Source organism: Palaemon carinicauda, chromosome 27 (assembly GCF_036898095.1).
Source record: "Palaemon carinicauda isolate YSFRI2023 chromosome 27, ASM3689809v2, whole genome shotgun sequence".
NCBI lineage: Eukaryota > Metazoa > Arthropoda > Malacostraca > Decapoda > Palaemonidae > Palaemon > Palaemon carinicauda.
The window spans coordinates 85715205-85729285 of NC_090751.1; the positions used below are offsets into that span (position 1 = coordinate 85715205).

The window sequence follows — 14081 nt, forward strand, 5'->3', positions numbered from 1 at the left end:
TCCCTTCCGGCTGGTAAGCAGGTAAGGATATTTCTCCTAGTGTAGGTTAGGTGGGGAATCTTAGGTTAGGTGGTGTTCTTGTGTTTGTTTTCCTAATAAAATGTGGTTTATCAATCATAAGTTTTGAAATTTTAAAATGTCTAAAACAAAAAATCTGGGTTTCCCCAATTATTAGTATTAGAACAGTTCAAAAGTACCTGTAAATACACCAGGAACACTTATTTTCTCCATTAGGAATATTGTTTTATAAGATATTTACCTACATTTTAATTACTTATGAGGTTAGTCTTAACCAAATACAAATGCTCCTACATATACTTACAACACAAAACAAGTCTTGTACTAGAAGCCCATTTATGTCTCATGCTGGAAGTTGAATTCCAGCCTCACTGAACTTAGATTAGTCAAGTTCCACCAGATTTCCATTTTACAGGCTCAAAATAGATTCCGCTGTTTGAGTCAATCTTGTGTACAGCTGGACCCATGGTTATTAAGCAAGTCAACATTTTAGTCAACTGGTAGTATTTAACATGCAAAGGAAGATATCCAGGTTTGTTCTTGCAGAAATGCAAACCCATGTAGGAGTAATCTTTCAACGAAACTGGATACAGCTGTTAAAAACTTTGATGAGCATGTGGAGAAGCCACGCCCATCCGACAGGCTACTTAGCTCTCACTATGTTTTCAGCTACCAGATGGTACAGGCAGTATTTATGGCTCCCTCAACTGGCTTTTTTAACTTTTTGTTTTTTCTTTTATATAATCATGTTTGTAGATTTTCATTAGTGAGGAATATTTAGAAGAAAGTATGGATTTGCAGTGACTTCCCAATAACTGTAACTGTGTGACAGTTTTCTGTGCAAATCTTCTGATGTCCACATTCTTGTTCCTGTTAGACAGCATTCCTTTGCTGTTTATTCTTTCACTTGTGTGGCCGTGTGACAATGATGACAGCGTATTCCTAAGGAGGTTTGAAATCCTTCTTTAGACATTGATGTGCACCACCAGAGGTAGAAAGTGTCACTACCTCTGAGTTTGAAGCAGAAGGGCACTGTTCTTCTTTCCCACAATGTCCTCCCATTCCCGGAAAGGCACTAAGGATGTATCACCTGGTTGTGCTGTCTCTTCAGGAGTTCCCATGACCTTTTCACCTTTGGAGTACTGACATCAGCCTGAATGACCCTTAGGAGGAGAACTTCAAACTCCTCTTCTACTTTTGCCTGACTATCATTTCATCAAACTGCCAGTTGGCATAGAAGGGCTCTATCCTTTTCCCCTCTATGGATGAAATAGTCCTAGAAGACTGATCAATAGGAGTTACATATGTGTGACTCCTACTATGTTTCCCTCCTTGGTATAGACACTGCTGCTCCAGGTGGAAGAAAAAGAAGACAACATCTCAATGCAGATGACTTCTGTGCACATGTTTCTGTACATGTGTGCTCCCGCCGAGAGAGCAATCCTGTGCGTGCGTCATCACCTGTCTGCAAGATCTTCTGAGAGGCACCTTCTCCTTCTAATGAGATCAGGGACTTACGAGTTCCACGCTTGCAGGTGCCCCTTGGACATACCTGAATAACTCTTTAGATCACCTCAGATAGGATTCCCATACATATGATCCAGGAAAGGAATGTACCACATGCTGGATCCTGACAGATATGTTCCAGGAATGTATCCCTACCCTCTGGATCTCTATACACTAGATTCTTGAGAGCCAGTTCCCCAAGAGCAAGAACCCTCTGCATTTGCCAGATCACAACGCGTACAAGATATTCTTTATGAGATCCTATCACACTCTAAAACTGCACAGTGCCGTGGAACCATACCACTTGTCCTCGGGTAGAGTGCAAGCAGGTGACTTCTCAGGTACATCTAGTGGAGAAAATAGAATACATCTTTGAAGACTCCAGGAAGACCAATTGTTAGGTTCCTACTTTTCCCCTTTATGAAGGACAAACAAGATGGTACCAAGTATATGTATCGGTACACGGTGCTGGTTCTCGTCCCTTCTATTACTGTTGCTTTTTTGCTCACGAGAACAAGCATCGGTATGCTTTTGGCACCAGTATGTACTAGGTGATAGGATAGTACAGAGAACTTTCCCATCACCAAGTTTAGTTATTGGTATATAGTACAGGTGCTCACTCACTGCTACCTGTGCTCTGTTTCTTACTGGAAGATCAGGCATATTGTTGGCAGGATAAAGGGCTGCGCGATTCTTTTTCTTTCTCTTTCCTGGACGATCTCTCTCTCACTTTCCAGGGAGAGAGGAAACTAATGCGTAATTAGAGTCATCCCTTAGGAAACAAACTTTGGTATGCACCTCTTTTGTACTTGCTTTTAAGGTGTCTAATCAACGTAGCTAATTGTCTCCAATGATCTCTCCCTGCGTATGGGAGGGAGAGGCAGTACATACCAAGATCGTCCCTGGTTCTGAGCAGTTACGTGATGCAGGTGTTAACGTGCTTGTTACCAGCACTCAGTCTCTAATGAGGTTGAGCTTTCATATCCTCGATCAGGCTTAAAGGGCTCTGCCTTCTTTAAAGGTCAAAGGTGTCTGGTTTCAGTTCAGTTTCATCAGAATAGATGCTTACCGGAACGTCAGCCGGGCAAGCCCAACCCCCACAGTGGTGCCCAAGCACAGCAGTGGCCTTCCCACTAAACTGCTGAAACTTAGTCCCAGGCTGGGATTGATCTGCTACTATGCGAATACGTTACCATTCTACCAGTCCTTCTTCCGATAGTTGTAAAACTATACAATATAGAACTTTACATAATTTATTGTCGTATAGCTAAGTAATTTTTTTTCCCACTACTACCACTAATACTACTACTAGCTAAGCTACAACCCTAGTTGAAAAAGTAGGATGCTCTAAGCTCAAGGGTCCCAACAAAAAAATATAGCCTTGTCAGGAAAGGAATAAATAAATTAGAAGAGAAATAATGAACAATTGATATAAAATACTTAAGAACAGTAACAACATCAAAGTATATCTTTCATATATAAACTCTAAAAAGAGACTTATTTCAGGCTATTCAACATAAAAACATTCACAGCAAGCTAAAATTTTTGAAGTTCCACCAATTCAACTGCCTGATTAGGAAGACCATTTCATAATTTGGTCATTGCTGGAATAAAATCAGCAATGATAGAAAAGGCATGACTGTTAGAATTAACTGCATACCTAGTATTACGAGCAGGATGGTACAGTCGGGGAAGATCTGAATGAAAAGGATGGTCAGAATTATGAAAATTCTTATGCAACATGCATAAAGGACTAATTAAATGATGGTTCCAGAGATTAATACCAAGATCAGGAATAAGAAATTTAATAAACCATAAGTTCCTGTCCAACAAATTAAGATGAGAGTCAGCAGCTGGAGGCCAGACATGGAAACAACACAGTACTCAAAATTATTCAAAATGAAAGAATTACAGTAAAACACTTCTTTGGAATGTAGTACAGTAGTTTGATCAATGAAAATCTTGAAGGATAATATTACAAATTTTGTAAAATTTTCATAGAAGTAAACAATGAAATAAAAAGAAAACACTGGCAATTCCTGGAAGTAAATTATTTCATATCGTAGTGAAGGGAGTGGAAATAGTTGATATAAATTGCATTCAATGGTTCATAAAGGGAATGTTGCATATCAGCACCTAGTTAATTAAATCCTCTTGTGTGTATGTAATCAATACATTGAATCAGTGTGTAAGGCAATCACAGCCAATGGTAAATATTTACATTATAAGATAGGGTATTATGATATAAAATTTTCACTTAACCAAGAGTGCTCTTCCATTTCCACTGAGTAATATGTATTTGTGGTCGACAGTCAGACCAGAGAAATTAAGTATTTAGATTGGTGAGATAAGGCTGCTGCTGCTGCTTAGTCTGGACAATACAATACTTGGTTTTTGTACCCTGTGCTTGTGTAAAATCTTTTTTTTTTTTTTTGTCAAAAGTAAGAAATGTGTTTTGAAATGGATGGTAAAAATATAGGAGAAAGTTTAATTTGTTTTCAAAGGTTTACTCCTTCCTCATTTCTTTTTACAGTCCTATGTCAAAATCCATTTAGTCATCACTTTTTTTATAGAATGTTCCTAATCTTGTAATTAACAATAGGAAACACTTTATTTCAGAATTTTCTCAGGATCGAACTGGGCGTGGTTATCATCACACACCTCTCGGAAGCCTTCTTGCTATATCTTGTCTCCCAAAGAACTTTGGACAGTCAAATGAATTTTTTGAGAAACCTTCTTCAAAGTTGAATCAAGCCCATAAGGATACAGAGAATAGCATATGGCAGGCCCAGAGTAAAATAAATGGAAGAATATATAAGATTTTTTATGCACTTCTAAAGGTAATGTATTTATATCCAATCGATTTATCATTAAGGTCAAGAATACTTTTAGATGGGTTAGAATATTTTTATACATACATACATATACCAAGGCACTTCCCCCAATTTTGGGGGGTAGCCGACATCAAACAAATGAAACAAAAAAGGGAACCTCTCCTCTCTACATTCCTTCCAGCCTGACAAGGGACTCAACCGAGTTTGGCTGGTACTGCTAGGGTGCCACAGCCCACCCTCCCCTGTTATTCACCAAAGATGAAGCTTCATAACGCTGAATCCCCTACTGCTGCTACCTCCGCGGTCATCTAAGGCTCCGGAGGAAGCAGCAGGGCCTGCCAGAACTGTGTCACAATCGCTCGCCTTTCATTCCTATTTCTAGCACGCTCTCTTGTCTCTCTCACATCTATCCTCCTATCATCTAGAGCTTTCTTCTCTCCATCCATCCACCCAAACCTTGGCCTTCCTCTTATACTTCTCCCATCAACTCTTGCATTCATCACCTTCTTTAGCAGACAGCCATTTTCCATTCTCTCGACATGGCCAAAACCACCTCAACACATTCATATCCACTCTAGCTGCTAACTCATTTCTTACACCCATTCTCACCCTCACTACTTCGTTCCTAACCCTATCTACTCGAGATACACTAGCAATACTCCTTAGACACTTCATCTCAAACACATTCAATTTCTGTCTTTCCGTCACTTTCATTCCCCACAACTCCGATCCATACATCACAGTTGGTACAATCACTTTCTCATACAGAACTCTCTTTACATTCATGCCCAACCCTCTATTATTTACTACTACCTTAACTACCCCCAACACTTTGCATCCTTCATTCACTCACTGACGGACGTCTGCTTCCACTCCACCATTTGATGCAACAACAGACCCCAAGTACTTAAACTGATCCACCTCTTCAAATAACTCTCCATTCAACATGACATTCAACCTCGTACCACCTTCCCTTCTCATACATCTCATAACCTTACTCTTACCCACATTAACTCTTAACTTCCTTCTCTCACACACCCTTCCAAATTCTGCCACTTATCGGCCAAGCTTCTCTTCCGCGTATGCAACCAGTACAGTATCATCCACAAACAACAACTGATTTACCTCCTATTCATGATCATTCTCGTCTAGAAATGTGGATGTCCTAATTTTTTTTTAATTAGCATATCTTTATTAATGACTACATTATAAGTTGCAATAAATGTGCTTAGAAATGTTTGGCCTGTGGACAGATTTAGTAATAATGTAATGTATGCCTTTATTCCTTGAAAGAATCTTATTGTAATGTTCAAGTCTCATAATAAATACTTTGAAGATTAGCTTTCTTTATTTATTGTTTACTTCTACTTTTTGTAGGTGTCTCCGGAATCCAAGCACAAGTTGCTAACGTGGATTGAAAAATGTTTGGAAGACAATAGTGGCCGTGCTGGTTTGTGGCATGTACAAACTGGTAGAATGCTCCAAGATATCACATTTGTTTCAGATGGGTTTATGGTCAATCTTGGTGCTGTGATGTTACAGCTTGCTCAGCCATTTACACAAGATATTAAATCTGCAAAGATTCTTAAGGTTAGTGTGTGCATGGGGTGTTATTTGCCTATTTTGTGATATTGTCATATTTCATGCATATAGATTTTCTTTGTTGGACAGTTTTTAATGTAATTAAGTTGGTTTTTATCTTAAACTGTTTATCTATCATGATTATGGTTGAATATTTTCTAGGTTGACCCAACATATTGCATTGCACCTAGGGTAGGCAATGATAATGGTGTTCCGGGGGCTTATACAGGAGATTTGGGAAAGCAGACTTCCCTTGTTCCGTCTTCAGATGATTCTCCTGTTGTACACTCAAATCAATTCTCCTTTATTAGCTCCTGCTTCTTCTTGACACATCGAGCTCTGCATCTTGGGATTCAGGTTTGTACTGTTGAAATTTGAATATGAATGGTGAAACAATTATAGCTGATATACTGTAAAAGAATATTGAAAGAGATTATGTTATGCCCCTTTTCATAGTTTAAGATTAAATAAAAAAGTACCTACCAAGTGGAATACGATAGTTATATACTGTAGTAAAGTAATAATTGTCTCATCTTGATCTGGAGAGATCATATATGAAAACGTTTCAGTAAAAATCTGCTAAAAAATGAACCTGCTTTAAAGAAGTGAAAAGAACCTAAATCCAGCTTACATTAAATTAATTTTGTGTTGCATCTGTCATTGTGAAAGTAAGAGCCCCTGATATTTCAACATCATAGGAGTACCTTTTCTATTACCCTTAGACTAGCAATTATTAGCCAAAATGCATCTAGTTTTAGGTATCATGAAAAAAGGAAGGGAATGATATCTGTCTATGAAAGACATAGTACTTTATCTCAAATATTACTGTTTAAATTAATTGCTAATTTTATATTTAAATTGATTATTAATGTTATACAGTATATGTAATTTTTTCATGCTAATATTTTTCCTCAGGTTGTACAACAAAAGTTATATAGGCTATCTCAAGATCTATCCCGCTTACAGCACCAGTATCAAGAAGTGTCAGCTCAAGGTTCTCCAGCTGCTGAGAGGATGCACAGTCATATGGAAACTTGGACAGCTGAACTCTTATCATATAAGGCTGCAATATTTGAGCCAAATATGGCTGAGGCTTTGTTGCAGTTTTTAGCAGTGTCAGCAGAATGGCTTGTTCAGATTGCATTAATTCCCCCCGGTCAAAAGAGCCTTCCAACATCTTTGCAGGGTGTTACTTTACCATTACCTGATGATGATAAAGCTCATTATTATCTCCAGTGCATTCCAGAATTCTTAGTAGAGACCTTAACTGAAACAATAAGTGCAGTGAGACGATTTAATGCTTCCTTACTTGATGCGAGTGGAGCTACGCAAGTTCTCCCTCATTTCATGTCCTTTATCATAGTATTTATGGGGTCTCCCAATCGAATGAATAACCCCCATTTACGTGCTCATCTTGCTGAGTGTCTGGAGACTTTACTTCCAGATCGTGGGAGTACTGGTGGATTGTTTACAGGTTATCGTGAGCAAATGTTATTTAATCATCCTGCCTCAGGTCACATAGTTGAGGCTCTCATTCATGTCTTTGTCAGCATAGAGATGACTGGACAAAGTGTGGCTTTTGAAGAAAAATTTAACTACAGACGACCTATGTAAGTTATTTTGATATTTGGTTAAACTTGTGTAGAATACAGTGATTTTAAATATTTAACTTAGCCGGTGAATATATAATAGCTGCAACTCTGTTGCTCGACAGACACATACATAAAAAACTCGCGAGCGATCGCTATGCAGGTTGCGGGTGTGCCCACCAGCGGCAACTGTCGGCCAGATACCACTCTCGATGTAAACAAAACCTTCAATTTCTTCTCTGTCGACGTGTCGACAAGATGTACTTTTACACGCTGTAGAACCTGGAGTTTTCTCAACATATTTGGTGAAGTACTTCATTTTGGTTTGAGCTTTCGCAGTGCAGGTGTTTTATCTTCATCTTAAATCTTGAACTCGTTTTTGGATAGATTTAATTTTTGATGACAAAGAGAGTATGGACTTTCTTTGACTTTTAAATGGCCGACCCTTCCCTTAGACGGAAGTGTGTTTAGGCTTTTAGCAATTATCTTATCACGTTATAAATTAATTATAGATTTTCCTCTATATATTTTATATCTCACCGCCTTTATTAGGCCTCTTCGATTAACTTTCCATTTATAATAAACATAAAAATAAATTTTAATGATTTGTTTATATGCGACCTTTCCTGAGAGTAGGCGGTCCTAACTTGGAAACCGAAGTTAAACAACGTTGAGCCCTTTCAATCGTAAATAGCTTTTAAAGAGCTAATGATTTAAAACTTTTTGAATGAATATTTTTTAATAGATATTTTATGAAAGATTTTCTTTGAATAGTCTTCGTACTGTTTCAAAGATGAACTAACGTTTAGTTTATTTATGCTACGCAGTTTGCGCTCTATCCTTACGATAGAGAGAGAGAGTATCACGGTTTCACTTTGCAGAAAGAGTAAATCGATTCTGACGTTTTGTTCATTCTTCTTTCAAAGCTTAAATGTTTTAAATTCTATTTTAAAGGAACTTTTTAATTAAAAAACCTTTCAGTTTTTTCTTTTGGTCAAATAACATGTTTTTTTGACGAAACGTAATTGGGCTCTTCTCTTAGGTGCGAAATCAAGAGAGAGAGAGAGAGAGAGAGAGATAGAGACGGAGGGAGAGAGAGGAGAAAAAACGTTCCGTTCAAGCGGGTAACGTTGTTCTCGAGTTACTCTCGTCCCTAGTCTCTGTACGGGGAGAAAGGATAAAACGTTTTTAGTTTTTTATTCTCGTCCCCAGGCAATGTACGGTGAGAGATTGTAAACGTAGTTTTGAATGAACTAGTGTTTAGTCTCTTCCCCAGCCACTGAATTTTTTATCTTAAAAGATGTTTACTGTTTTTTGCTGGTATTAATGTGCTTGCATTATACGACTGATTTCGCAATTACTACCTTTTGATGAGGGTAGAATTGCGTGCTTCAGGTAGAAATCGGTAAAAGTTTTGATTTCAGTGAAATAAGTGCAAAACAGAAAATCGTAGTGATAAAGTGATATTGCGCAAAGTGTTATCAGTGTTGCGACCGAGGGTTCGTCTGTTCGTGCCTGTCGTTCACCTAGTCCGGGACCTCTTGCAAGCTCCCAAGCCCAGGGGAGAAGTAATGTCGTACGACTTATGGGTTCGAGAGGCCTTGATCAGCGAACAGACGTTCCCTCTATGGTATCGGGTGTATCTTACCAAGATCTCCCCTACCATAAGGCGAGAGAGACAATTTTCTCCTCGTCATCCGAAGGCTTTTCGCATAAGAAACCTGAAACAAGGTTTCGAGGCCCTTAAGCGAAAGTCAGTCCTTTCAGGACAGGTCCAGCGTCCTGGTTGTAGCCATTAGGACAGCTCTGACCCTATGCAGTCATCGGAAGACTGCTCGCCGCCTAACAAAAGCGTAACACAGACTCCGAGAGTCTTTTTGTTGGCAACGTTTTGCGGTCACAGACGTTACCCTCGTCTCTTACCGCAACCATTTCCGTTGATCCTAAATGGGTTGTACGGCAAGATGTGCAGAATAAGCTTGCCTCCCTTATGGAAGACTATTCTGCCGATAAGTCCGTTGAGCCTAGCCGTTTATCTCATCGAGATCCTGGCTTTCAGCCACCCTAACGTTCCTTTGTGCGTCCTGTTGACGTTGGCGTAGCTAAGTCACGTCAGTCAGGTTGTTTAGAACCACACTCGATGCGGTCTCGTGTGGATTTTCAGCCATATTTGGACGTTAGGCCACTTGCTGATGCTCCTGTTGACGTTCAGGACGTTCGCTAACAATCGGAGTTGACTTGTTTTGACGCTGAGCGTCAACCTCCGCATTCTAGAGTTGTTTTGACTGCTCAGTCTAGGCGGTCAAAGCAGTCTCGAGTGGACGCTGTGCGTCCTCACGCACCTGTTGTTGTTGACAGTTCACAGACTGTCAAGCAGTTACATGACGTTGCGTCCTGGTCTCTCGCACCTGTTGTTGTTGACAGTTCACAGACTGTCAAGCAGTTACATGACGTTGCGTCCTGGTCCGCTACTAATGCACCAGTGCGTGTGGACTCTGCTTGTTAAGCATTGCCACCACGGTAGGTCTCTCCCTTGCTTGAGACTCAGCTATTATCGGACAAGGTTCCTTCAGATGAGGAAGTTGCTGTTCCCCCTCCTACTGATATTCCCTTGAGGACTCTGTCAGACGGAGAGGAGCCTAAAGCTGCTTAGCCCTCTATGGACTTTAAATAAATCATGCTGATTTTTAAGGATCTTTGTCCGGGTCTTTTTGTAACTGCTGCTCCTTGTTCGCCTAAACGTCAGAGCTTTCACTAGGCCTAGCTACTTCGAAGCCGTTGTTTTATAAGCTAGTGCTCTCTCGCTCTCCTAGAGAGCTTTATGTTTGCTAGGCGACTGGTTTATCACCAGGAGGAGTTTGGGGGATACAGCCTTTGCTTTCCCTTCTTTTAAACTGGCTTATAGAGTGAGAGTCTGATATGACACGAGAGAAGTTCTCGGCTTAGGAGTTCCTGCCTCTGCCCAGATAGACTTCTCAAACCTCATAGACTCTCCCTGGCGCCTGGCCATGAGACGCTCCAAGATTTTACAGGTCAACTTCACAGCTGTTTTCGAGCCTTTGAAGTTTTGCTGTACAATTATGTCATGCATAAACAAGGCTTTCAGGGATGGCTCCAATGATCTGACAGCCACGTTCTCTGCAGGAACAAGTCCCTCAGGGATGGCTCCATGATTTGGCAGCCATGTTCACTGCAGGAGTACATAAGAGGCAAGTGCGCTCAATGTGTTCATTGTCAAGACAAACTTCACGATGAAGTCTACCAGGCTGTCTTGACAGCATTTATGGAAGGCGACTGGATGGTCTCTCTCGACCTTCAGGAGGCATACTTCCACATTCCTATACACCCGGATTCCCAACCGTTTCTGAGGTTTGTTTACAGGAATGTGGGGTACCAATTTCGAGCTATCGGGGATCCGAACCTCCCTGTACTTGGACGACTGGCTTCTCAGAGCATCGTCCAGCCTTCGCTGTCTGCAGGATCTACATTGGACGTTGAGTTTGGCCAGGGAGTTGGGACTTGTGGTCAACCTAAAAGTCCCAACTGATCCCATCCCAGATTATTCTATTTTTGGGGATGGAGATTCGCAGTCAAGCCCTGCTCGAAGTCCAACTAATGCTGAAAAGAAAACGTTTATTCAGTCAGAAGTTGGAACAGTCTCGTAGGGACTCTCTCATCCCTGGAGCAGTTTGTCTCACTAGGGAGACTACCCCTTCTGCCTCTCCGGTTCCATCTAGCCTCTCACTGGAACTAGGACAAGACATTAGAGACGGTATCATTCCCAGTCTCCGAACCAATAAAGGCATGCCTGAAATGGTGGGACAGCAATATCAGTCTGAGAGAGGGACTATCCCTAGCAGTCAAGAACCCAAACCACGTGTTGTCCTCAGACGCGTCGGGTTTGGGTTGGGTGCGACCCTGGACGGTCGGGAGTGCGCGGGTCTGTGGACCTCAAGTCAGAAGAGCATGCATATCAACGGCAAGGAACTATTAGCAGTCCACTTGGCCTTGATGATATTAGGAAGCGTCTTCGACTCTAAGTGGTAGAGGTCAACTCAGACAACACCACAACTTTGGCATACATCTCCAAGCAAGGAGGCACACACTCCTTCACGCTTCTCGAGATCGCAAGGGACCTTCTCTTATGGTCTAGAATTCGAGGCATCTCCCTGTTGACGAGATTCATCCAGGGGGACTTGAACGTCTTGGCAGACTGTCTCAGTCGGAGGGGTCAGGTGATACCCACGGAATGGACCCTCCACAAGGACGTGGGCAAGAGTCTTTGGGCTTCTTGGGGTCAACCAACCATAGACCTCTTTGCCTCCTCGTTGACCAAAAGGTTACCAATCTTTTGCTCTCCAGTCCTAGATACAGAAGCAATTTACATAGACGCGTTTCTACTGGATTGGTCTTTTATGGACTTATATGCATTCCCACCATTCAAGATAGTCATCAAGGTACTGCAGAAGTTCGCCTCTCACGGAGGGACAAGGTTGACGTTGGTTGCTACCCTCTGGCCCGCGAGAGAGTGGTTCACCGAGGTACTTCAATGGCTGGTAGACTTTCCAAGAAGTCTTCCTCTAAGGGTAGATCTGTTACGTCAGCCCCACGTAAAGAATGTCCATCAAAGCTCTTCGTCTGACTTCCTTCACACTATCGAAAGACTCTCAAGAGCTAGAGGTTTTTCGAAGTAGGCAGTCAGTGCAATTGCAAGAGCTAGGAGAGCTTCTACCATTAGAGTATACCAGTCGAAGTGGGAAGTCTTTCGAGACTGGTGCAAGTCAGCATCTGTGTCCTCGTCCAGTACCTCTGTAGCCCAAATCGCAGATTTTCTGAGAAAGGTTCGCTCCCTTTCAGCTCCCACGATTAAGGGCTACAGGAGCATGTTGGCTTCGGTCTTTCGACATAGAGGCTTAGATCTTTCCAACAATAAAGATCTCCAAGATCTCCTTAAGTCTGTCGAGACCTCTAAGGAACGTCGTTTGGCAACTCCTGGATGGAACTTAGACGTGGTCCTAAGGTTCCTCATGTCAGACAGGTTTGAGCCATTACATTCAGCCTCCCTGAAGGATCTCACCCTCAAGACACTTTTCCTAGTGTGCTTGGCTTCGGCTTAAAGGGTCAGTGAACTTCATGCCTTCAGTAAGAACATCGGCTTTTCTACAGAAAAAAGCCACTTGTTCACTTCAACTTGGTTTCCTGGCCAAAAATGAACTGCCTTCTCGTCCTTGGCCTAAATCTTTTGATATTCCTTGCTTATCAGAGATCGTAGGCAACGAACTGGAAAGAGTATTATGTCCTGTTTGAGCTCTTAAGTTCGATTTAGCTCGTACTAAGTCATTACGAGGGAAATCTGAGGCATTATGGGGCTCAGTTAAGAGACCTTCATTGCCTATGTCAAAGAATTCTTTGTCATATTTTATCAGATTTTTTTAATACGAGAAGCTCATTCTCACTTGAATGAGAAAGACCGATGTTTGCTTAAGGTTAAGACGCACGAAGTTAGAGATATAGCAACCTCCGTGGCCTTCAAGCAAAATAAATCTCTGCAAAGTATTATGGACGCGACTTTTTGGAGAAACAAGTCAGTGTTCGCGTCATTTTACTTAAAAGATGTCCAGTCTCTTTACGAGAACTGCTACACACTGGGTCCATTCGTTGCAGCGAGTGCAGTAGTGGGTGAGGGTTCTACCACTACACTTCCCTAATTCCAATATCCTTTTAATCTGTCTCTTGAAATGTTTTTAATATTGTTTTATGGGTTGTTCGGAAGGCTAAGAAGCCTTTCGCATCCTGATTGATGTGGCGGGTGGTCAAAGTCATTTCTTGAGAGCGCCCAGATTAGGGGTTTGATGAGGTCCTGTTGTATGGGTTGCAGCCCTTGATACTTCAGCTCCTGGGAGTCTGTCAGCATCCTACGAGGATCGCTGGGCTCCGTGAGGAAGACAGACTTACAAGGCAGAGTAATCGTCTAAGTCAACTTCCTCACCAGGTACCTATTTATTTTGGTTTTGTTATATTGATAACTGCCAAAATGAAAAAACTCTTTGCTTATACGCTGTAAACATAATTAACTCTGGTCTCTACCCACCTCCTTGGGTGTGAATCAGCTATTATATATTCACCGGCTAAGTTAAATATTTAAAAATGATATTTTAATTATAAAATAAATTTTTGAATATACTTACCCGGTGAATATATAAATTAAACGACCCTCCCTTCCTCCACAATAGAGATGCAGTGGGATGAGAAGAAATTGAAGGTTTTGTTTACATCGAGAGTGGTATCTGGCCGACAGTTGGTGCTGGTGGGCACACCCGCAACCTGCATAGCGATCGCTCGCGAGTTTTTTATGTATGTGTCTGTCGAGTAACAGAGTTGCAGCTATTATATATTCACCGGGTAAGTATATTCAAAAATTTATTTTATAATTAAAATATCATTTTTCGTATATTTAAAATTGGAGAATTTTAGTATAAATGAAATCAGTGGATTCTTACTGAAATAAAGCCAACACTTGATACTCGTGAAATTCATATTCATCATGAAGGTT

The 14081-nt window shown here is 41.1% G+C and overlaps 1 protein-coding gene across 1 annotated transcript in view; it reads left to right on the top strand.

Annotated features, from left to right (window-relative positions):
* Ube4A (Ubiquitination factor E4A) overlaps nt 1-14081 on the top strand; it is a 91596-nt gene that overhangs the window by 24139 nt on the left and 53376 nt on the right. Inside the window, exons 5-8 of the mRNA XM_068351209.1 lie at nt 4144-4364; nt 5736-5948; nt 6102-6296; nt 6855-7549. Coding sequence (XP_068207310.1) covers nt 4144-4364; nt 5736-5948; nt 6102-6296; nt 6855-7549 — 1324 coding nt within the window. The remainder of the gene's footprint in view (nt 1-4143; nt 4365-5735; nt 5949-6101; nt 6297-6854; nt 7550-14081) is intronic.